General features: G+C 49.7%; 1 protein-coding gene across 1 annotated transcript in view; it reads right to left on the bottom strand.

Moving 5' to 3' along the window:
• CEP112 (centrosomal protein 112) overlaps window positions 1-19,387 on the bottom strand; it is a 704,958-nt gene that overhangs the window by 150,232 nt on the left and 535,339 nt on the right. The window contains exon 24 of the mRNA XM_030208453.1: window positions 13,492-13,641. Coding sequence (XP_030064313.1) covers window positions 13,492-13,641 — 150 coding nt within the window. The remainder of the gene's footprint in view (window positions 1-13,491; window positions 13,642-19,387) is intronic.

Here is a 19,387-nt window from a genome sequence, read left to right as displayed (position 1 = left end):
TGCCTCAATACTAGTGTTGCAGGATTTCTCAGATTTCTCAGCAGCTTCGACACTGTGGATCACAATATTATGCTCACAAGGCTGGCAGAAACAGGTATCAGTGGAACGGTATTTACATGGTTCAAATCCCATTTGTCAGACAAGAATCAGTTCTGTTCAGCTGGGCACTGAACTGCGGGCTCCCACAGGAATCCATACTGTCACCTATGTTAATTCACAGGCCCACCCTCAGCCCTCACTCGGGGTGTCACAGGTGGTTAACAAATCCCAATAAATAAAATTAAAAAATATATATATATATTTACTCAAGCTTTTATACATAGAAAATTCTCCAAGTGGACCAAAACAATGGGCAGCTGGGCTTTAAAGCTTTTATAGGAATTCTGGTGAGGAGGACATTTTTTTCATCTATCCTTTTTACGCTGCATTTTGTCTTTTCTATCCTGTGATTCTTTTCCTATTTCCTGTAAACTCTCCTGTAACACTGCCTGTAGCAAGCAACTAGTAGGAAAATGTAGTTGCTGCTGTACCCTGCCACCGTAGGCCGTCCTCCACGACGTGCCTTTCAAAGCGTTCCTTATCTGGCCCAAGGTCACTTAGAACAAAATCTGACATTCTCTCTTGAGAAAAACCATGTTGAGCTGCCCTGCAGAATCAAAATAATAGCAACACAGTTTTTTTGGGTTCATCTATCGCATTTCATCCAAAATGCTTTACAAATGGACTGAACGATGATTTTCCCCAAAAGCAGTGGCTGCAAACAGCGTAATATAGGGCGGATTCTTAAAACAATGCATATACGGTGGTCTCTTTCTTACAGTAGCTCATGTTTAGCTGCCAGACAAGATAACATCTGTTTATCATAAGAAAGACGGGGTATTTCTAATAATGCAAAGGGGTATTTTTCACATTGTCACTCACTGAAATGATTATCCGTGAACCTCATCTAAAGCACTGGTAAATCTAAATTGTGGAACAGTAGAGATATTTTGATGAAACAAATGACGTTATAAGAACGGGGTGAAAGAAACGTTTCCTCTTTGTGTGAGACTGTGTGAATGAGATCAAAGGATGATGTTTCACTCTATGTGGGAGAGGCCAGGAGCGAAGGTAGCAGGAAGGAAGGAAAAAGACATCCGTTTTCTTCAGTGAAAAATGCACCCAATGAGCAGATGCAGCGCGGCTTTATTCTGGCCACTTTCTGATCTGTTTCATCTGTGTCCAGGACACATGACACATCGGGGATAATTTGACAACATGGGCTCTAGCATGCCGATTATGCCAGTAAATGCTTAGAATAATGGCATTTATGAACATGTGGAGTGGAAGAGTAGCCTAATGGTTACTGCAGTGCAGGGGCGTAGCTAGGTGGGGCCACGGGGGCATGGGCCCCCACAGATTTAGCCCTGTCCCCCCTGCTTTCACCCTCCCCCGCCGCCGACACTCCCCCGCCACATTCAACCCCCCCCCCCCCCTCCTGCCGCCGCTGCCATCAGGTACCTTTGCTGGTGGGGGTCCCCAACCCTTGCCAGTCGAAGTCCTCTTCAGTGCAGGTCTCCGGCGCATTGCTGATCTGGATTCTGTTTCTGTGAGTCCTGACGTCCTGCACGTAGGAATGTGCTGGACTCGGAGACCGGCGCTGAAGGGGAATTCGGCTAGCGGGGGTTGGGGACCCCCGCCAGCAAAGGTACCTGGCGGTGGCGGGGGAAAGTTGGTGGCGGCGGGAGTTGAAAGGGACGGGGGAGGGGCAGCGGTGGTCGGCGGTGCCGGGGGGGGGGGGGGGGGGGGGCTAAAATGTGCCCCCTCACCTTGGGCTCTGGACCCCCCTCCCACTGAAGTCTGGCTACGCCCCTGCTACAGTGGCCTGAGAACCAGGGACTCTGGGCTCGGTTCCACTCTGGGCAAGTCATTTAACAGTCCACTGTCCCAGGTACAAAGACTGTGAGCTCTCTAGGGACAGAAAATGTACCTGTATATGTAAACCGCTTTGATTGTACCACAAAAAGGCAGTATAATAAATCCATTCCCCTTTTCCACATCTCTGCCTGTGCCTCTTTACTTACTTACATAGTGCATTTTTGCATGGGGCAGGACTCACAATTATGCACGGAACATAAAATATAGGGTATGATACATACCTGTAGCAGTTGTTCTCCGAGGACAGCAGGCTGATTGTTCTCACGACTGGGTGACGTCCGCGGCAGCCCCCACCAACCGGAAATAAGCTTCGCGGGACGGTCGACACGCAGGGCACGCCCACCGCGCATGCGCGGCCGTCTTCCCGCCCGTGCGCGACCGCTCCCGCCAGTTGAATGACTAGCAAAAAATATGAAATACACAACTCCAAAGGGGAGGAGGGAGGGAAGGTGAGAACAATCAGCCTGCTGTCCTCGGAGAACAACTGCTACAGGTATGTATCATACCCTTTCTCCGAGGACAAGCAGGCTGCTTGTTCTCACGACTGGGGTATCCCTAGCTCTCAGGCTCACTCAAAACAAGAACCCAGGTCAATTGAACCTCGCAACGGCGAGGAAACAACAGAAATTGACCTACGAAGAACAACTAACTGAGAGTGCAGCCTGACCAGAATAAATTCGGGTCCTGGAGGGTGGAGTTGGATTTACACCCCAAACAGATTCTGCAGCACCGACTGCCCGAACCGACTGTCGCGTCGGGTATCCTGCTGGAGGCAGTAATGTGATGTGAATGTGTGGACAGATGACCACGTCGCAGCCTTGCAAATCTCTTCAATAGTGGCTGACTTCAAGTGGGCCACTGACGCTGCCATGGCTCTAACACTATGAGCCGTGACATGACCCTCAAGAGTCAGCCCAGCCTGGGCGTAAGTGAAGGAAATGCAATCTGCTAGCCAATTGGAGATGGTGCGTTTCCCGACAGCGACCCCTAGCCTGTTAGGGTCGAAAGAAACAAACAATTGGGCGGACTGTCTGTGGGGCTGTGTCCGCTCCAAGTAGAAGGCCAATGCTCTCTTGCAGTCCAATGTGTGCAACTGACGTTCAGCAGGGCGGGTATGCGGCCTGGGGAAGAATGTTGGCAAGACAATTGACTGGTTAAGATGGAACTCCGACACCACCTTCGGCAGGAACTTTGGGTGGGTGCGGAGCACTACTCTGTTGTGATGAAATTTGGTATATGGAGCATGAGCTACTAGGGCTTGAAGCTCACTGACCCTACGAGCTGAAGTAACTGCCACCAAGAAAATGACCTTCCAGGTCAAGTACTTCAGATGGCAGGTATTCAGTGGCTCAAAAGGAGGTTTCATCAGCTGGGTGAGGACGACGTTGAGATCCCATGACACAACAGGAGGCTTGATAGGGGGCTTTGACAAAAGCAAGCCTCTCATGAATCGAACGACTAAAGGCTCTCCAGAGATGGCTTTTCCTTCCACACGATAATGGTAAGCACTAATCGCACTAAGGTGATTTCTTACTGAGTTGGTCTTGAGGCCAGACTCTGATAAGTGCAGAAGGTATTCAAGCAGGTTCTGTGCAGGGCAAGAACGAGGTTCTAGGGCCATGCTCTCACACCACACGACAAACCTCCTCCACTTGAAAAAGTAACTCTTTTTAGTGGAATCCTTCCTAGAGGCAAGCAAGACCCGGGAGACACCCTCAGACAGACCCAACGCAGTGAAGTCTACGCCCTCAACATCCAGGCCGTGAGAGCCAGAGACTGGAGGTTGGGGTGCAGCAACGCTCCGTCGTTCTGCGAAATGAGAGTCGGAAAACACTCCAATCTCCACGGTTCTTCGGAGGACAACTCCAGAAGAAGAGGGAACCAGATCTGGCGGGGCCAAAAGGGCGCGATCAGAATCATGGTGCCGCGGTCTTGCTTGAGCTTCAGTAAGGTCTTCCCCACCAAAGGTATGGGAGGATAAGCATACAGGAGGCCGGTCCCCCAATGGAGGAGAAAGGCATCCGACGCTAGCCTGCCGTGTGCCTGAAGTCTGGAACAGAACAGAGGCAGCTTGTGGTTGGTCTGAGAGGCGAAAAGGTCCACCGAGGGGGTGCCCCACGCTCGGAAGATCTTGCGTACCACTCTGGCATGGAGCGACCACTCGTGCGGTTGCATGACTCTGCTCAGTCTGTCGGCCAGACTGTTGTTTACGCCTGCCAGGTACGTGGCTTGGAGGAGCATGCCGAACCGACACGCCCAACGCCACATCCCGACGGCCTCCTGGCACAGGGGGCGAGATCCGGTGCCCCCCTGCTTGTTGACGTAATACATTGCAACCTGATTGTCTGTCCGAATTTGGATAATTTGACAGGACAGCCGATCTCTGAAAGCCTTCAGTGCGTTCCAGATCGCTCGGAGCTCCAGGAGGTTGATCTGCAGATCCTTTTCCTGGAGGGACCACAGACCCTGAGTGTGGAGCCCATCGACATGGGCTCCCCACCCCAGGCGAGATGCATCCGTCGTCAGCACTTTCGTGGGCTGCGGAATTTGGAACGGACGTCCCAGGGTCAAATTGGTCCGGATGGTCCACCAGAGCAGTGAAGTGCGGCAACTGGTGGAGAGGCGGATGACATCTTCTAGATTCCCGGTGGCTTGAAACCACTGGGAAGCTAGGGTCCATTGAGCAGATCTCATGTGAAGACGAGCCATGGGAGTCACATGAACTGTGGAGGCCATATGACCCAGAAGTCTCAACATCTGCCGAGCTGTGACCTGCTGAGACGCTCTGGTCTGCGAAGCCAGGGCCAAGAGATTGGTAGCCCTCGCTTCGGGAAGGTAGGCCTGAGCCGTCTGGGTATTCAGCAGCGCTCCTATGAATTCCAGAGACTGAGTAGGCTGGAGATGGGACTTTGGGTAATTTATCACAAACCCCAGCAGCTCCAGAAGTTGAATAGTGCACTGCATGGACCGGAGGGCTCCTGCCTCCGAGGTGCTCTTGACCAGCCAATCGTCGAGATATGGGAACACGTGCACTCCCAGCTTGCGTAGATACGCCGCCACCACCACGAGGCACTTCGTAAACACTCGTGGGGCAGAGGCGAGCCCAAAGGGCAGCACACAATACTGAAAGTGCCGTGCGCCCAGGCGGAATCTGAGATACTGTCTGTGAGCTGGCAGTATCGGGATGTGAGTGTATGCGTCCTTTAAATCCAGGGAACATAGCCAATCGTTTTTCTGAATCATTGGCAGAAGGGTGCCCAAGGAAAGCATCCTGAACTTTTCTTTGACCAGGAATTTGTTCAGGCCTCTCAGGTCTAGGATGGGACGCATCCCCCCTGTTTTCTTTTCCACAAGGAAGTACCTGGAATAGAATCCCTGCCCTTCCTGCCCGGGTGGTACGGGCTCGACCGCATTGGCGCTGAGAAGGGCGGAGAGTTCCTCTGCAAGTACCTGCTTGTGAAGGGAGCTGAAAGACTGAGCTCCCGGAGGACAATTTGGAGGCAGGGAGGCCAAATTCAGGGCGTATCCGCACCGCACTATTTGGAGAACCCACTGGTCGGAGGTTATGAGAGGCCACCTTTGGTGAAAAAATTTTAACCTCCCTCCGACCGGCAGATCGTCCGGTACGGACACTTGTAGGGCGGCTATGTTCCCGTGGATCCAGTCAAAAGCCCGTCCCCGGCTTTTGCTGTGGAGGCGCAGGGGGCTGCTTAGGCGCACGCTGTTGACGAGAACGAGCGCGCTGGGGCTGTCCCTGTGCCTGGCGAGGCCTTCGGGCCGGCTGGTTGTACCTACGCTTTGCAAAAGAATAGGGTGCAGCCTGCCGTGCCCGGGAAAAACGCCCACCCGTGGGGGCGGGTGCTGAAGGCGCCCGGTGGGAGAGCTTGTCGAGAGCGGTTTCCCGCTGATGCAGTTGGTCCACCATCTGCTCGACCTTCTCACCGAAAATGTTATCCCCCCGGCAAGGGACGTCAGCCAGTCTCTGCTGGGTGCGGTTGTCCAGGTCAGAGGCACGCAGCCATGAGAGCCTGCGCATCACTATACCTTGGGCCGCAGCACGAGATGCCACGTCACAGGTGTCAAAAATCCCCCTGGACAGGAATTTTCTGCACGCCTTCAGCTGCCTGACCACCTCCTGATAAGGCCTGGACTGCTCCGGCGGGAGCTTATCGACCAGGTCCGCCAGCTGTTGCACATTGGTCCGCATGTGGATGCTCATATAGAGCAGGTAAGATTGGATGCGGGTCACGAGCATGGAGGATTGGTAGGCCTTCCTCCCAAATGAGTCCAGAGTGCGAGACTCCCGCCCCGGGGGCGCCGAGGCGGTATCCCTCGAACTCCGTGCCCTCTTGAGAGCAGAATCCACGACCGCTGAGTCATGGGGCAACTGGGGCCGCATGAGCTCTGGGTCAGAGTGGATCCTGTACTGGGACTCTGCTTTCTTGGGAATGGTGGGATTAGTTAGTGGTCGCACCCAGTTCCGGAGCAGCGTCTCCTTCAGGACATTGTGCAGCGGTACCGTGGAGGACTCTCTAGGTGGTGATGGATAGTCGAGGACCTCGAGCATCTCGGCCCTCGGCTCTTCCACAGAGACCACGGGAAAGGGAATGCTTATAGACATATCCCGCACAAAGGAGGCAAAGGAGAGACTCTCAGGAGGTGAGAGCTTCCTCTCCGGTGACGGCGTGGGGTCCGAGGGAAGGCCCGTAGACTCCTCTGAGGAGAAATATCTAGGGTCCTCCTCTTCCCCCCACGAGTCCTCATCCTCGGTATCGGACATGAGCTCATGTAGCTGCGTCCGGTACCGGGCCCGGCTCGACGTCGAGGCACCGAGGTCTCGGTGTCGTCGAGCGGTGGACTCCCGCGCCGGCGGGGACGGAGCTCCCTCCATCGACGTCGACGGGGACTCCACCTGCGTGGCTGTCGAGACCGGCACCGCAAGCGGCGGCGGTGTCGACTGCCCCGGCGCCGGGCTAGAGCTCGCCGGCGCCACAGTCATCGGCGCCGAGGGCGCAAGCACCCCCGGCGCCGGCACAGCCTGGCGCATCAGCCCTTCCAGGATCCCCGGAAGGATGGCTCTGAGGCACTCGTCCAGGCCCGCTGCCGGGAAAGGCGGTGGGGCCGGTAAGGGTGTCGGTGCCGGAAGCTGCTGGGGGCCAGGAGACGGCACCGAGGTGCCGGAACCCCGACGCGTCGGTACCTCCACCACCGACGGAGATCTCTCCTCTCTGCGATGACGCTTCGGCGTCGACTCCTCTTCAGGGTGCACCGAGGGCTCCCGGTGACGGCGCTTCTTGTCTTTTTTTCCGGTGCACGTCACCGGTGCCGGAGGGCATGGAGGAGGAGGAGGTCGATCCCCCTCGGTCTCGGGGTACCGGGTCCGACAGGGTTCGGTCCCGTGGCTCACGAGTTGAGGGAGTGACCGGGGCCGACTGCCCACAGCGGTCTCTCTACCCCACTCTCGCCGGCGGACCGGCGGGCCGACGGGACCTGTTCTCCTGGGGTCGCTGCCATCGGTGCCGATGTCTCGGGCATCGATACCGGTACCGAAGAACCGGTCTTCGATACCGATGCCGTCGAGGTCGACGTCGAGGGGCCGGCGCAAGTTCCAAAAAGACGGTCCCGCAGAACTTGCCTCGCAACCTGAGTCCGTTTCCGGAGACCGAGACACAAAACGCACGACTTGAGATTGTGCTCCGGCCCGAGGCACTGGAGGCACCAAGCGTGGGTGTCGGTCTGCGAGATCGGCCGGCCGCAGCGACCACACTTTTTAAATCCACTCGGGACCTTCGAGGACATCGACGGAAAAATCGCGTCGGCGAAGTCAAAGTCGGCAATGGTGGCTAAAATCACACCACGAAAACTGAAACCGACCGAGCGGCCACTAGGCCGCAACGAGGCGTCCCCGCTAGAAAGCGAGGGAAAAAAAGGAGCGCGTGCTCCACACGCGCAAAATTCTTTTTTTTTTTTTTTTTTTTTAAGAAAAGAGAAAGAAGAAGAAGAAGAGGCCGAACAGGCCAAAAGCGACGATCCGCGTAAACGCGGTCGAAAAAATCCGGCGGCTGAAACGAGAGAGAGGGGAAAACACAACTCTCTCAGTCGCGGAAAAAAAGTAACTGGCGGGAGCGGTCGCGCACGGGCGGGAAGACGGCCGCGCATGCGCGGTGGGCGTGCCCTGCGTGTCGACCGTCCCGCGAAGCTTATTTCCGGTTGGTGGGGGCTGCCGCGGACGTCACCCAGTCGTGAGAACAAGCAGCCTGCTTGTCCTCGGAGAATATAAGTTACATGTGTATCTGCAGCAATCAGGCACTATGGCTGGTATAAACATTGCACTGAAGGCGCCTTTTACCAAGCTGCAGCAAAAGGGGGCCAGTGACGGCGTCGGTGCGTGTTTTACCGCAGCTGGTAAAAGGGAAGTCTTGCTTTCCTACAAGAAATGGCCAGGCGGCAAGTAAAGTACTTGCTGTGCAGACATTTTGGAGGGGGGGGGAGCCATCAAGGTGGCAGTAAAAGCCTTCAGCGTTAATCCAGCGGTGCCCGATTATTGCCGGATAAACTCCGGCACTACAAAAATAAATTAGTACCAGAAATGCTGGGGTAGCCCGGTGGTACTTCCTTTTCAGTGGCGATCCTTGGTCAGCTGCTCCCCCCAGGTGCAGCACGACACAGCCTACCCCGGGTGCATTCTTACCTGCTGGGAGCAGCCGTGCGGCTGTCGGTTCCGCTGGTTCCCTGCTCTCTCTGCCCCGGAACAGGAAGTAACCTGTTCCTGGGCAGAGGGAGAAGGGAACCAGTGGAGCCGGCAGCCCTCCAGCAGCGTGCACCCGGGGCGGACCGCCCCACCCTCGGTACGCCACTGTTTCCTATAAAATACCCATGTAAAATGTACGTATAAATGTTTTTTTTGGATTGCAGCTCCGGTGCAATAGCATCAGGTGTGAAAGTCCGCTAGACGGTAAGAATGTGTAGTTTGTACAGTTATGAAATATGCGTATACAAATCAAATACCTTAATTTATGCAAAACCTTCAATAGCGGAGGAGTAGCCAAGTGATTACAGCACCAGTCCTGACATGCAGGGCTGGCCGGTTCAAATCCCACTGCTACTCCTTGTGATCATAGGCAAGCCACTTTGGGACCCTTTTACGTGTGTGCAGCGCACACCAAAACGAGACTACGGCCAGGTCAGTGCACCCCTTGGTGGTAATTTTGGATTTGCAGCGCACCTGTAACAACTGAATGATCTATTTATTTATTTCTTCCCACGCGCGGCGTTTCCGGCAGTAATTGGCAGTTGGCTTGCATCAACTGGTCACCGCATGTATAGCGCGTGAGCCCTTACCGCTAGATCAATGGGTGGCGATAAGGGCTCAGGCCAGTTTTAGGCGCGTGCTGGTTTCAGTTTCACCGCAGGCCCTTTTCCCGTCTCATTAAAAAAAAGCCCTTTTTTTGCAGAAGCGGTAACAACTCGCTCAGCGCGCGCCCAAAAGACGTGCCTATACTACTGCAGGCGACTCTTTACCTCGGCTTAGTAAAAGGACCCTGTAGCCCTCCATTGCCTCAGGTACAAACTTAGATTGTGAGCCCTCCAGGGACATACCCAGTGCACCTGAATGTAACCTTACCTTGGGCTACTATTTTATTTGGATATTGCTCACACTTTTTTCATTAGTAGCTCAAGGTGAGTTACATTCAGGTACACTGGACATTTCTCTGTCCCAGGAGGGAATGGAGGCAATGGAGGGTTGGGTGACTTGCCCAAGGAGCAGCAGCAGCGGCATTTGAACCGGCCACCTCTGGATTGCAAGACTGGTGCTCTAACCACTAGGCCACTCCTCCACCCCAAAGAATCTTGTTACTCTTTGGGGTTCTACATGGAATGTTGCTACACTTTGAAATTCTGCATGGAATCTTGTTATTCTTTAGAATTCTAGAATCTTTATTTATTTAGATTTTGCACCTTTTTCAGTAGTAGCTCAAGGTGAGTTACATTCAGGTACTCTGGATATTTCTCTGTCCCAGGAGGGCTCACAATCTAAGTTTGTACCTGAGGCAATGGAGGGTTAAGTGACTTGCCCAAGATCACAAGGAGCAGCAGCGGGATTTGAACCAGCCACCTCTGGATTGCAAGACAGGTGCTCTAACCACTAGGCCACTCCTCCACTACTCGAAAAGGTGTGAGGAAATCTAAATAAATCAATCAATAAATAGTCAATGTGTGCACATTTGCACCTTCTCTCCAGCAGGCGCTGCAATGTGGGTGTGATCTCTGCAGGATTTGTGCTAGTGTTTTATGAAGGAAAAAAATAGGCATTTTCCAGACTTCCTAACTTAGGCACCCTCTTCTAAACTTACCTTCAAAGGGATATCTGGGGTATGAGATTATCCATTCTGCAAATTCCAGGGACAGGTATGTCTGCAACCTGTGTATGTTTAATTATAACCTGCCATGAACCGTGGTGACTTGGCAGGAATTTATTTATTTATTTAAAATTTAATTATAAGGATGATCTTGTAACATGACAGAACTACTCATTTTTGCTTAACATTCCAGGCTTCCCTGTCTCACAAAGAAAGTACATTAGGATTATTTTAAATACCAAGATTCAAAATAACAACCTGGCTTTGAAAAAGGAGTTCAATGGAAATGTTACTGTCATACCAAAGTTCAACAACACAAAGGTGGCACAGAAAATGGTCCAGTGGCTCCCAATCTCTTTTCATGAAGGAGCAGAATTTTACTGAAAGAAATTCTTATAGTAACATAGTAGATGACGGCAGAAAAAGACCTGCACGGTCCATCCAGTCTGCCCAAGAAGATAAATTCATATGTGCTACTTTTTTATTTGTACTGTCCTCTTCAGGGCACAGACCATATAAGTCTGGCCAGCCCTATCCCTGCCTCCCAACCACCAACCCTGCCTCCCAACCACCAGCTCTGGCACAGACCGTATAAGTCTGCCCAGCACTATCCTCGCCTCCCAACCACCAGCCCCGGCACAGACCGTATAAGTCTGCCCAGCACTATCCCCGCCGCCCAACCACCAGCCCCGCCTCCCATCACCGGCTCTGGCACAGACCATATAAGTCTGCCCAGCACTATCCCCACCTCCCAACCACCAGCCCCGCCTCCCATCACCGGCTCTGGCACAGACCATATAAGTCTGCCAAGCACTATCCCCGCCTCCCAACCACCAGCCCCGGCACAGACCGTATAAGCCTGCCCAGCACTATCCCCGCCTCCCAACCACCAGCCCCGCCTCCCATCACCGGCTCTGGCACAGACCGTATAAGTCTGCCAAGCACTATCCCCGCCTCCCAACCACCAGCCCCGGCACAGACCGTATAAGCCTGCCCAGCACTATCCCCGCCTCCCAACCACCAGCCCCGGCACAGACCGTATAAGTCTGCCAAGCACTATCCCCGCCTCCCAACCACCAGCCCCGGCACAGACTGTATAAGCCTGCCCAGCACTATCCCCGCCTCCCAACCACCAGCCCCGCCTCCCATCACCGGCTCTGGCACAGACCGTATAAGTCTGCCAAGCACTATCCCCGCCTCCCAACCACCAGCCCCGGCACAGACCGTATAAGCCTGCCCAGCACTATCCCCGCCTCCCAACCACCAGCCCCGCCTCCCATCACCGGCTCTGGCACAGACCGTATAAGTCTGCCAAGCACTATCCCCGCCTCCCAACCACCAGCCCCGGCACAGACCGTATAAGCCTGCCCAGCACTATCCCCGCCTCCCAACCACCAGCCCCGGCACAGACCGTATAAGTCTGCCAAGCACTATCCCCGCCTCCCAACCACCAGCCCCGGCACAGACTGTATAAGCCTGCCCAGCACTATCCCCGCCTCCCAACCACCAGCCCTGCCTCCCATCACCGGCTCTGGCACAGACCGTATAAGTCTGCCAAGCACTATCCCCGCCTCCCAACCACCAGCCCCGGCACAGACCGTATAAGCCTGCCCAGCACTATCCCCGCCTCCTAACCACCATCCTAAGGCTGCAAGGAGAAAAGAAGGACTAAACTCTTCTGTATCGCTCTCTCCAACAAGGGTGGCTCTAATTTGGCAAAAAAAAAACTTTTTTCTATTCTCGCTCCCTCTGCCTTTCCTCTTCTCTTAAGCATTTGTCTATTGTTTGCTCTAACCCGCTCTGATAAGACTGTGAAGGGGCGATATATAATGTATTGTATTTCAACATTTATTATTATTATTTATTGCATTTGTACCCCACATTATCCTACCTTTTTGCAGGCTCAATGTGGCTTACAGGGTGTTAATATGATATAGTCATTACATAATATTAGATACAGTCGGTAATAATCTGGAGGTAGAAGAGGAATAAGTTGGAAGGTGTTAGGTAAGGTCGTGTGAGGGGTGTTTTAAAGCATTTGGGTGGTGTAAGGAGTGATTTGTTTCATTAAGGATTATTTTTGTAGGCCTTGTTGAAGAGATGTGTCTTCATAGATTTGCGAAAGCTGGTTAAGTTTATCCTTAAAAGCATTCGATTTGTGTCGCTTGACAGTCAGAATGAATGAATGACTGAATACATCAAAGCCAAGGTTCACCAAATGAAACTATCGAGTGCCATTAAACTGCCTGGAACAGCAGTGGGCAGAGAACCAGGGAAGCCAGGATTCAAATCTCACTGCCACTCACTTACCCTCTATTGCTGAGGTACAGACTCAGGGGTCCTTTTACTAAGGTGTGCTGAAATCTGGGCTTAGGGCCTTTTTACCAAGCTGCAGAAAAAGGGGTCCTGTGGTAGCGTTGGCACATGGATTCGCTGGGTAAAAGGCTTTTTTTTTAAATAAAGGGAAATGGCCCTGTGGTCAGTGAATCATTTGGCACACAACCATTTCCCAGGGGAAGCCCTTACCGCCACCCATTTAGGAGGCAGTAAGGACTCCCATGCTCACCCGGCGTGGGGCTGCCCAATTACTGCCAGGTAAGCCCCTGGTGCTAAAAAATAAAACTGCATTTTCTAGCACACAGTTATTTAATACACCTGCTCTGTGCCAACTTAAAGCGCTTGTATTTTGACGTAAATGGACATGCCTAGAGTTAGGTGCAAGCATGGGTGCTAGGCGTATTCTATAAACCATGTCTAAATCTAGGCACGGTTTACAGAATACACCTAGGTGGAAATATTTTTGGCACCGATTTTTCAGGCGCCATGGGCCTTACTCTATAAAGGTTATGCTCATAATTTACGCTACTAAAATTTATGCTCCTAAATTATGAGCATAATCTATGCTCCAAAATAGATTAAACTCGTAATTTAATAGCATAAATTTAGGAGCATAAATTTTAGGAGTGTAAATTTAAGAACGTAACTTTTATAGAATAAGGCCCAATATACAGAATCTAGTCTTTTCCTTAATGCCTTTTAGTAAAAGGTTCTCTTACATTGTAACCCTCAAGGAACTGGAAAATACCTCCTTTACATCAGTGTAACTCGATTTGAGCTATTACTGAAAAAGAACGAGGTAAATCCAAATTCCCTACCTACATTCAAGTGCTCACTGTTATAACTTGTAGTATTAGTGACTAAACTCCTCACTCACCTTAATTGCCCTGTCATTATCTTTGATCAGCAACCTCTTCTCCTCTTCAAACTTCTGTACTGTATCTTGCAGTTGCTTTTCGGCAGACCGTTGATGCCGGGAATTCTCTTCCCTGAGAGTCGAAATGGTGGTCTGAAGTTCAGCAATAATCTACAAAACACAAACAACAACAAAAAAAAATCCCAGATCCTACATGTTATATGCATAATTCCTGCACAGAGAATGGGGGTCCCCTCCCCTCAGTCTACCCATAAAGTCACATGGGGTATGCCACTGAAAATTAGGTCAAACCTTGAATGCATAGTGTGCAAAAATAACTCAATTCATTAAGAAAGGAGGATAAGACCTCAGAAAAATGTCTGCAGATTCTTATCTGACTCAGATTGTTTTAATCTCAACAGACCCACTTGTAATCATTGGCCAAAAACCTCCTTTAAATTTTTATAATTTTTGCATAGTGTTGTATAAATATTATCAAATATAATTTCTACTGTAACATTGTGCAAAAAGATCACTTGAAAAAATATATTCAGAAAGCACTTATCTTAAGATGGGTCTGTTAAGACTAAAACAATCTGAGTCAGATAAGAGTCCACAGACATTTTTATGAGGTCTTTTCCTCCTTTCTTAGGGCCCTGTTTACTCAGGTGCGTTAGTGTATTAGCGTGCCAATACTAAGTGTGCGCGCTAACCATGTAGGCACCTATAGGCAGTGGAGTAGGAAGGGCGGGGCGGTGGGGGCAGTCCGCCCCGGGTGCATGCTGCTGGAGAGGTGCAGAGAGCAGCCATGCGCCTGTCGGCTCCGCTGGGTCCCTGCTCCCTCTGCCCGGGAACCGGTTACTTCCTGTTCCGGGGCAGAGGGAGCCAGCGGAGCCGACAGCTGCGCGGCTGCCCTCTGCAGCTAAGAATGCACCGGGGCAGGGGGTTGATGTCATACTGCACCCTGGGGGGATGGATGCTGCTGCACCCCGGGGGGGGTGCACAGTGACGATCCGCCCCGGGTGGCAGCCGACCTAGGAACGCCACTGCCTTTAGGGATATTGTAGGCACGTACATGGTTAATGTGCGTTAAAAACGTTAACGTGCCTATAACACTGCTTAGTAAACAGGGCAGTTATTGAATTGAGTTGTTTTTTGCACCTCATCCATTCAAGTTTTGTGTTAGTGTGTAACTATAGGTTGTTTTGAATGAATCCCCATTTTTGATTTTGTAACTGAAAATTAAGTGCCAGGAAAAATTCATGCTTCCAGTTGAGCCCTCTTTCTAGATTAGCCTGTCGTGTGTATTCCGACACCCAAATTTGGGAACAAGGCCTTGCACCAATCCTGGGGCGCAACTTGGACCTGCTGCCCCCAAATAACACTGCGCAGAATTCTTTGGAATGTACCTGAGCCATCCATGCCCCTCCTATAGCCACGCCCCCTTCTGGGTTGCGCATGAGATTTGGGCGCAGATCCTTAAAGAATCACGTGTAGCCAGATCCGTGCGCAAACCCAACTTAAGAGCCAATTAATGTCAATAATTCCAAAAACAGTTACAAAAACAAAACCATAGAATCTAATCCACCCGAATGGCAAACAGAATAATTACAGGTAGCACAAGGTGGGATTATTATTATTTGTTACATTTGTATCCCACATGTTCCCACCTATTTGCAGGCTCAATGTGGCTTACATATTACTGTTAACGGCGATAGCCGATTCCGGTATGAACAAATACATGGTGTGAATAATACAAAGTGATATTGTGGTGGGATGAAGTACATGTATGGTAGGTTGGATTGGGGGGTCTTCGAGAGGGAGAGGGGAGGAAGAGTCAGGTAATGTTCATTAAGGACTTTGGCATCATTATGATATAGGTGTCCAGGTATTTTATGTTGAGACGGTGGGGTATGCTCTTCTGAACAGGTCTGTCTTTAGTGCTTTCCGGAAGTCTAGACGGTTGAGTGTAGTTTTTACTGCATTTGACAGTGCGTTCCATAGTTGTGTGCTTAAATAGGAAAAGCTGGTTGTGTAGATGGATTTGTATTTGAGTCCTTTGTTGCTTGGGTAGTGGAGTTAGTCATTCTCACTGAAGTCTTGCCATTCACCAAAATTATATTCTCCACACTGCACATTTTTCCTCCAACTCAAAACTCCCCATCTCTTTTCACCTCCTTCAAACTATGCCAAAGCGAGGGGCCCTTTTACTAAGCCACCTAGGCGTCTACACGCACCCAACATGAGCCAATTCGAAACTACTGCCCAGCTACCGCATGGCCCGGACAGTAATGTCATTTTTTACGCACACCCACTAAGCTCACTGGATAATATATTTTATTTTCCGGCATGTGGCGTAAACTGGGAGGTAATTGGCATTGTACGCATGCTGACAATTACTGCCCTGTTAATACATGAGACCTTACCACTAACTGAATGGGTGGTGGTAAGATCTCAGGCCCGAAATGGACGCGCGCCAATTTTCATTTTGCCACACGTCCATTTTCGGCCCAAAAAAGAGGCCCTTTTTGCAGGTGCGCTGAAAAACGGACCTGCGCGCATCCAATACACGCATCTACACCAGTGCAGGCCATTTTTCGGCACACCTTTGTAAAAGGACCGCTAAAACCTCTCCCCTTTAGCTGCACTCTGTAAGCATTACTCAAACTAGCACAGAACCTGAGCAATGGTTCCAGAAAATCGTCGGGAGCAGGAGCTCTGGAAACGCTCTAATTGCGATGGCCAAATCATCATGGGCGGCTCAGGAGCAATCCAATTAAATAAAATGTATTTTGCAGTCACTAACAAACCCAACCACACAAACCTTTGCATCCCAGTTCTTCATTCTTCCATCATTCTCCCCCACAGCAAGAGACATTCTACTGACTCTGGTATGTGCACCCCACCACACACTCGTAAATTGTTCCAAAACCCTGAAATCTTTGTGCAAGTCAGAAAACAATGAAAGAAGGTACCCTCCTGACAGTGGCACTTCAAACAGACCGCCGAATCGACCAACCCCATACTAGTAGCAGAGAATAGGCAAAGAAGTGTGAGTTGATTTTGGATTTATAGTTCTTTGCTCTACCTTGGTTTGTTTTTTTTCTTTTTGATATGATGTGTCATTATTAAGTACATAAGCATTGCCATACTGGGACAGACTGAAGGTCCATCAAGCCCAGCATCCTGATTCCAACAGTGGCCAATCCTGGTCACAAGTACCTGGCAGAAACCCAAATAGCAGCAACATTCCATGTAGAACCCCAAAGAGTAGCAAGATTCTAGAATTCTAAAGAATAACAAGATTCCATGCAGAATTTCAAAGTGTAGCAACATTAAATGTAGAACCCCAATGAGTAGCAAGATTCCATTCAGAATCCCAAGTACATAAGTGTTACCATACTGGAACAGACTGAAGGTCCATCAAGCCCAGCATCCTGATTCCAACAGTGGCCAATCCTGGTCACAAGTACCTGGCAGAAACCCAAATAGCAGCAACATTCCATGTAGAACCCCAAAGAGTAGCAAGATTCTAGAATTCTAAAGAATAACAAGATTCCATGCAGAATTTCAAAGTGTAGCAACATTAAATGTAGAACCCCAATGAATAGCAAGATTCCATTCAGAATCCCAAGTACATAAGTGTTACCATACTGGAACAGACTGAAGGTCCATCAAGCCCAGCATCCTGATTCCAACAGTGGCCAATCCTGGTCACAAGTACCTGGCAGAAACCCAAATAGTAGCAACATTCCATGTAGAACCCCAAAGAGTAGCAAGATTCTAGAATTCTAAAGAATAACAAGATTCCATGCAGAATTTCAAAGTGTAGCAATATTCCATGTAGAACCCCAAAGAGCAGCAAGATTCTAGAATTTTAAAGAATAACAAGATTCCATGCAGAATTTCAAAGTGTAGCAACATCCCATGTAGAACCCCAAAGAGTAGCAAGATTCTAGAATTTTAAAGAACAACAAGATTCCATGCAGAATTTCAAAGTGTAGCAACATTCCATTCAGAATCTCAAGTACATAAGTGTTGCCATACTGGGACAGACCGAAGGTCCATCAAGCCCAGCATCCTGTTTCCAACAGTGGCCAATCCTGGTCACAAGTACCTGGCAAGCTCCCAAAACAGTAAAACGGATTTTATGTTGCTTATCCTAGAAATAAGCAGTGGATTCTCCCCAAGTCCATTTTAATAACGGCTTATAGACTTTTCTTTTAGGAAGCTATCCAAATCTTTTTTAAATCCCATTAAGCTAACTGCTTTTACAATAGGAAGAGCTCCTGATATTACAGTGAGCCCAAGAACGTTGTCTGTCCTGTTCTAGGCTACACAACCTTAAGTGCTGAAACTTTAGGATAGAATAGCATAGATGTGGAATTGGGATTTCAGATTTAAGTACAGTGGAACCCCGATATACTGCTATGATTGGGATTCATAAGTATCATTGCGCTAAATACGGGGTTGCATTATAGCGGGGTTAATAGAACACAAACACAATTGAACCAAAAACTGATCTGTTGCAGAAGGAGATATATGTAAAAATAAAGGGGGGCTAAGACATGATCACGTTATATGCGGACTCGTGTAACTGCAGGGCACTTTATATCGGGGTTCCACTGTATTCACATTCCTAAATCTGAGTTAGCTTGTATAACCGCGCAGTCTTCACCAAAAAAAAAAGGTATTGGGCCAGGCAGAAAAATGATGCATGATACCACCTTCACGTATATTATTATTATTATTTATTGCATTTGTATCCCACATTTTCCCACCTTTTTGCGGGCTCAGTGTGGCTTACAATACATTATGAATCGTGGAAATACAATTTGTTACAACTCGGTTATGGATTACATTGTGATGAGTTATTCTAGTCAAAGTCAAAGTATCGTTACGGAATATAATAATGGAAAAAGCACTGAAACATTGGGCGGAAACAAGGGAGACAAAAAGGGCAATATATAATAACAGGAAAACATTTGGTATACATTTTCTGTGAGTAAAGGTATGAGTGGGGGATGAGAATTCAGAAGTGGCTATATTGATGCATTACTGAACAGTGAGTGTGGGTTTTATGTGTTTTGGTTTTTTCCGTAAATTTTCTCAAAAAGATGGGTCTTCAGTATTTTGCGGAAGGTGGTTTGCTCGTAAATCGTTTTCAGGTTGCGCGGCAGTGTGTTCCAGAACTGCGTGCTCATGTAAGGAAAGGTTGACGCGTGCAGCGCCTTGTATTTCAAGCCCTTGCAGTTAGGGAAGTGGAGGTTGAGGAAAGTTCGGGATGATCTTTTAGCGTTTCTGGGTGGTAAGTCTATTAAATCAAACATGTAGGCTGGGGCTTCACCGTGAATGACTTTGTGGACTAATGTGCATACTTTAAAAGTAATGCGTTCTTTGAGTGGGAGCCAGTGTAGCTTCTCTCGTAAGGGTTTTGCACTTTCATATTTTGGTTTTCCGAAGATGAGTCTGGCTGCTGTATTCTGGGCTGTTTGAAGTTTCCTCAGTATGTGTTCTTTGCAACCTGCGTATAGTGAGTTGCAGTAGTCCAGATGGCTGAGTATGAGGGATTGCACTAGGCTGCGAAAGACGGATCTTGGGAAGAATGGTCTTATTCTTTTCAGTTTCCATATGCAGTAGAACATCTTTTTGGTTGTGTTGTTTGCATGAGTATATGGGCACAAAGTTGTGGAACGCATTACCTAGAAACCTGAAAACAATCAACGAAACAACTATCTTTCGTAAATCCCTCAAGACATATCTCTTCAACAAAGCATACAATGAAAACCTAGAACCTTACTAATCCACTGCTGAAAACCTACCGTTCACTATACCTAATAAATGCCTCCCTTCTACTCTCTACTTCTTCCCTTAACTAATCTCTGTACAACAATAATTGTTCCTGACATCCAAGAAT

This window comes from Microcaecilia unicolor, chromosome 6, assembly GCF_901765095.1.
Source record: "Microcaecilia unicolor chromosome 6, aMicUni1.1, whole genome shotgun sequence".
Classification (NCBI taxonomy): Eukaryota; Metazoa; Chordata; class Amphibia; order Gymnophiona; family Siphonopidae; genus Microcaecilia; species Microcaecilia unicolor.
Note: the sequence above shows the minus strand (reverse complement) of the source record. Positions and strands in the feature narration are given on the sequence as shown.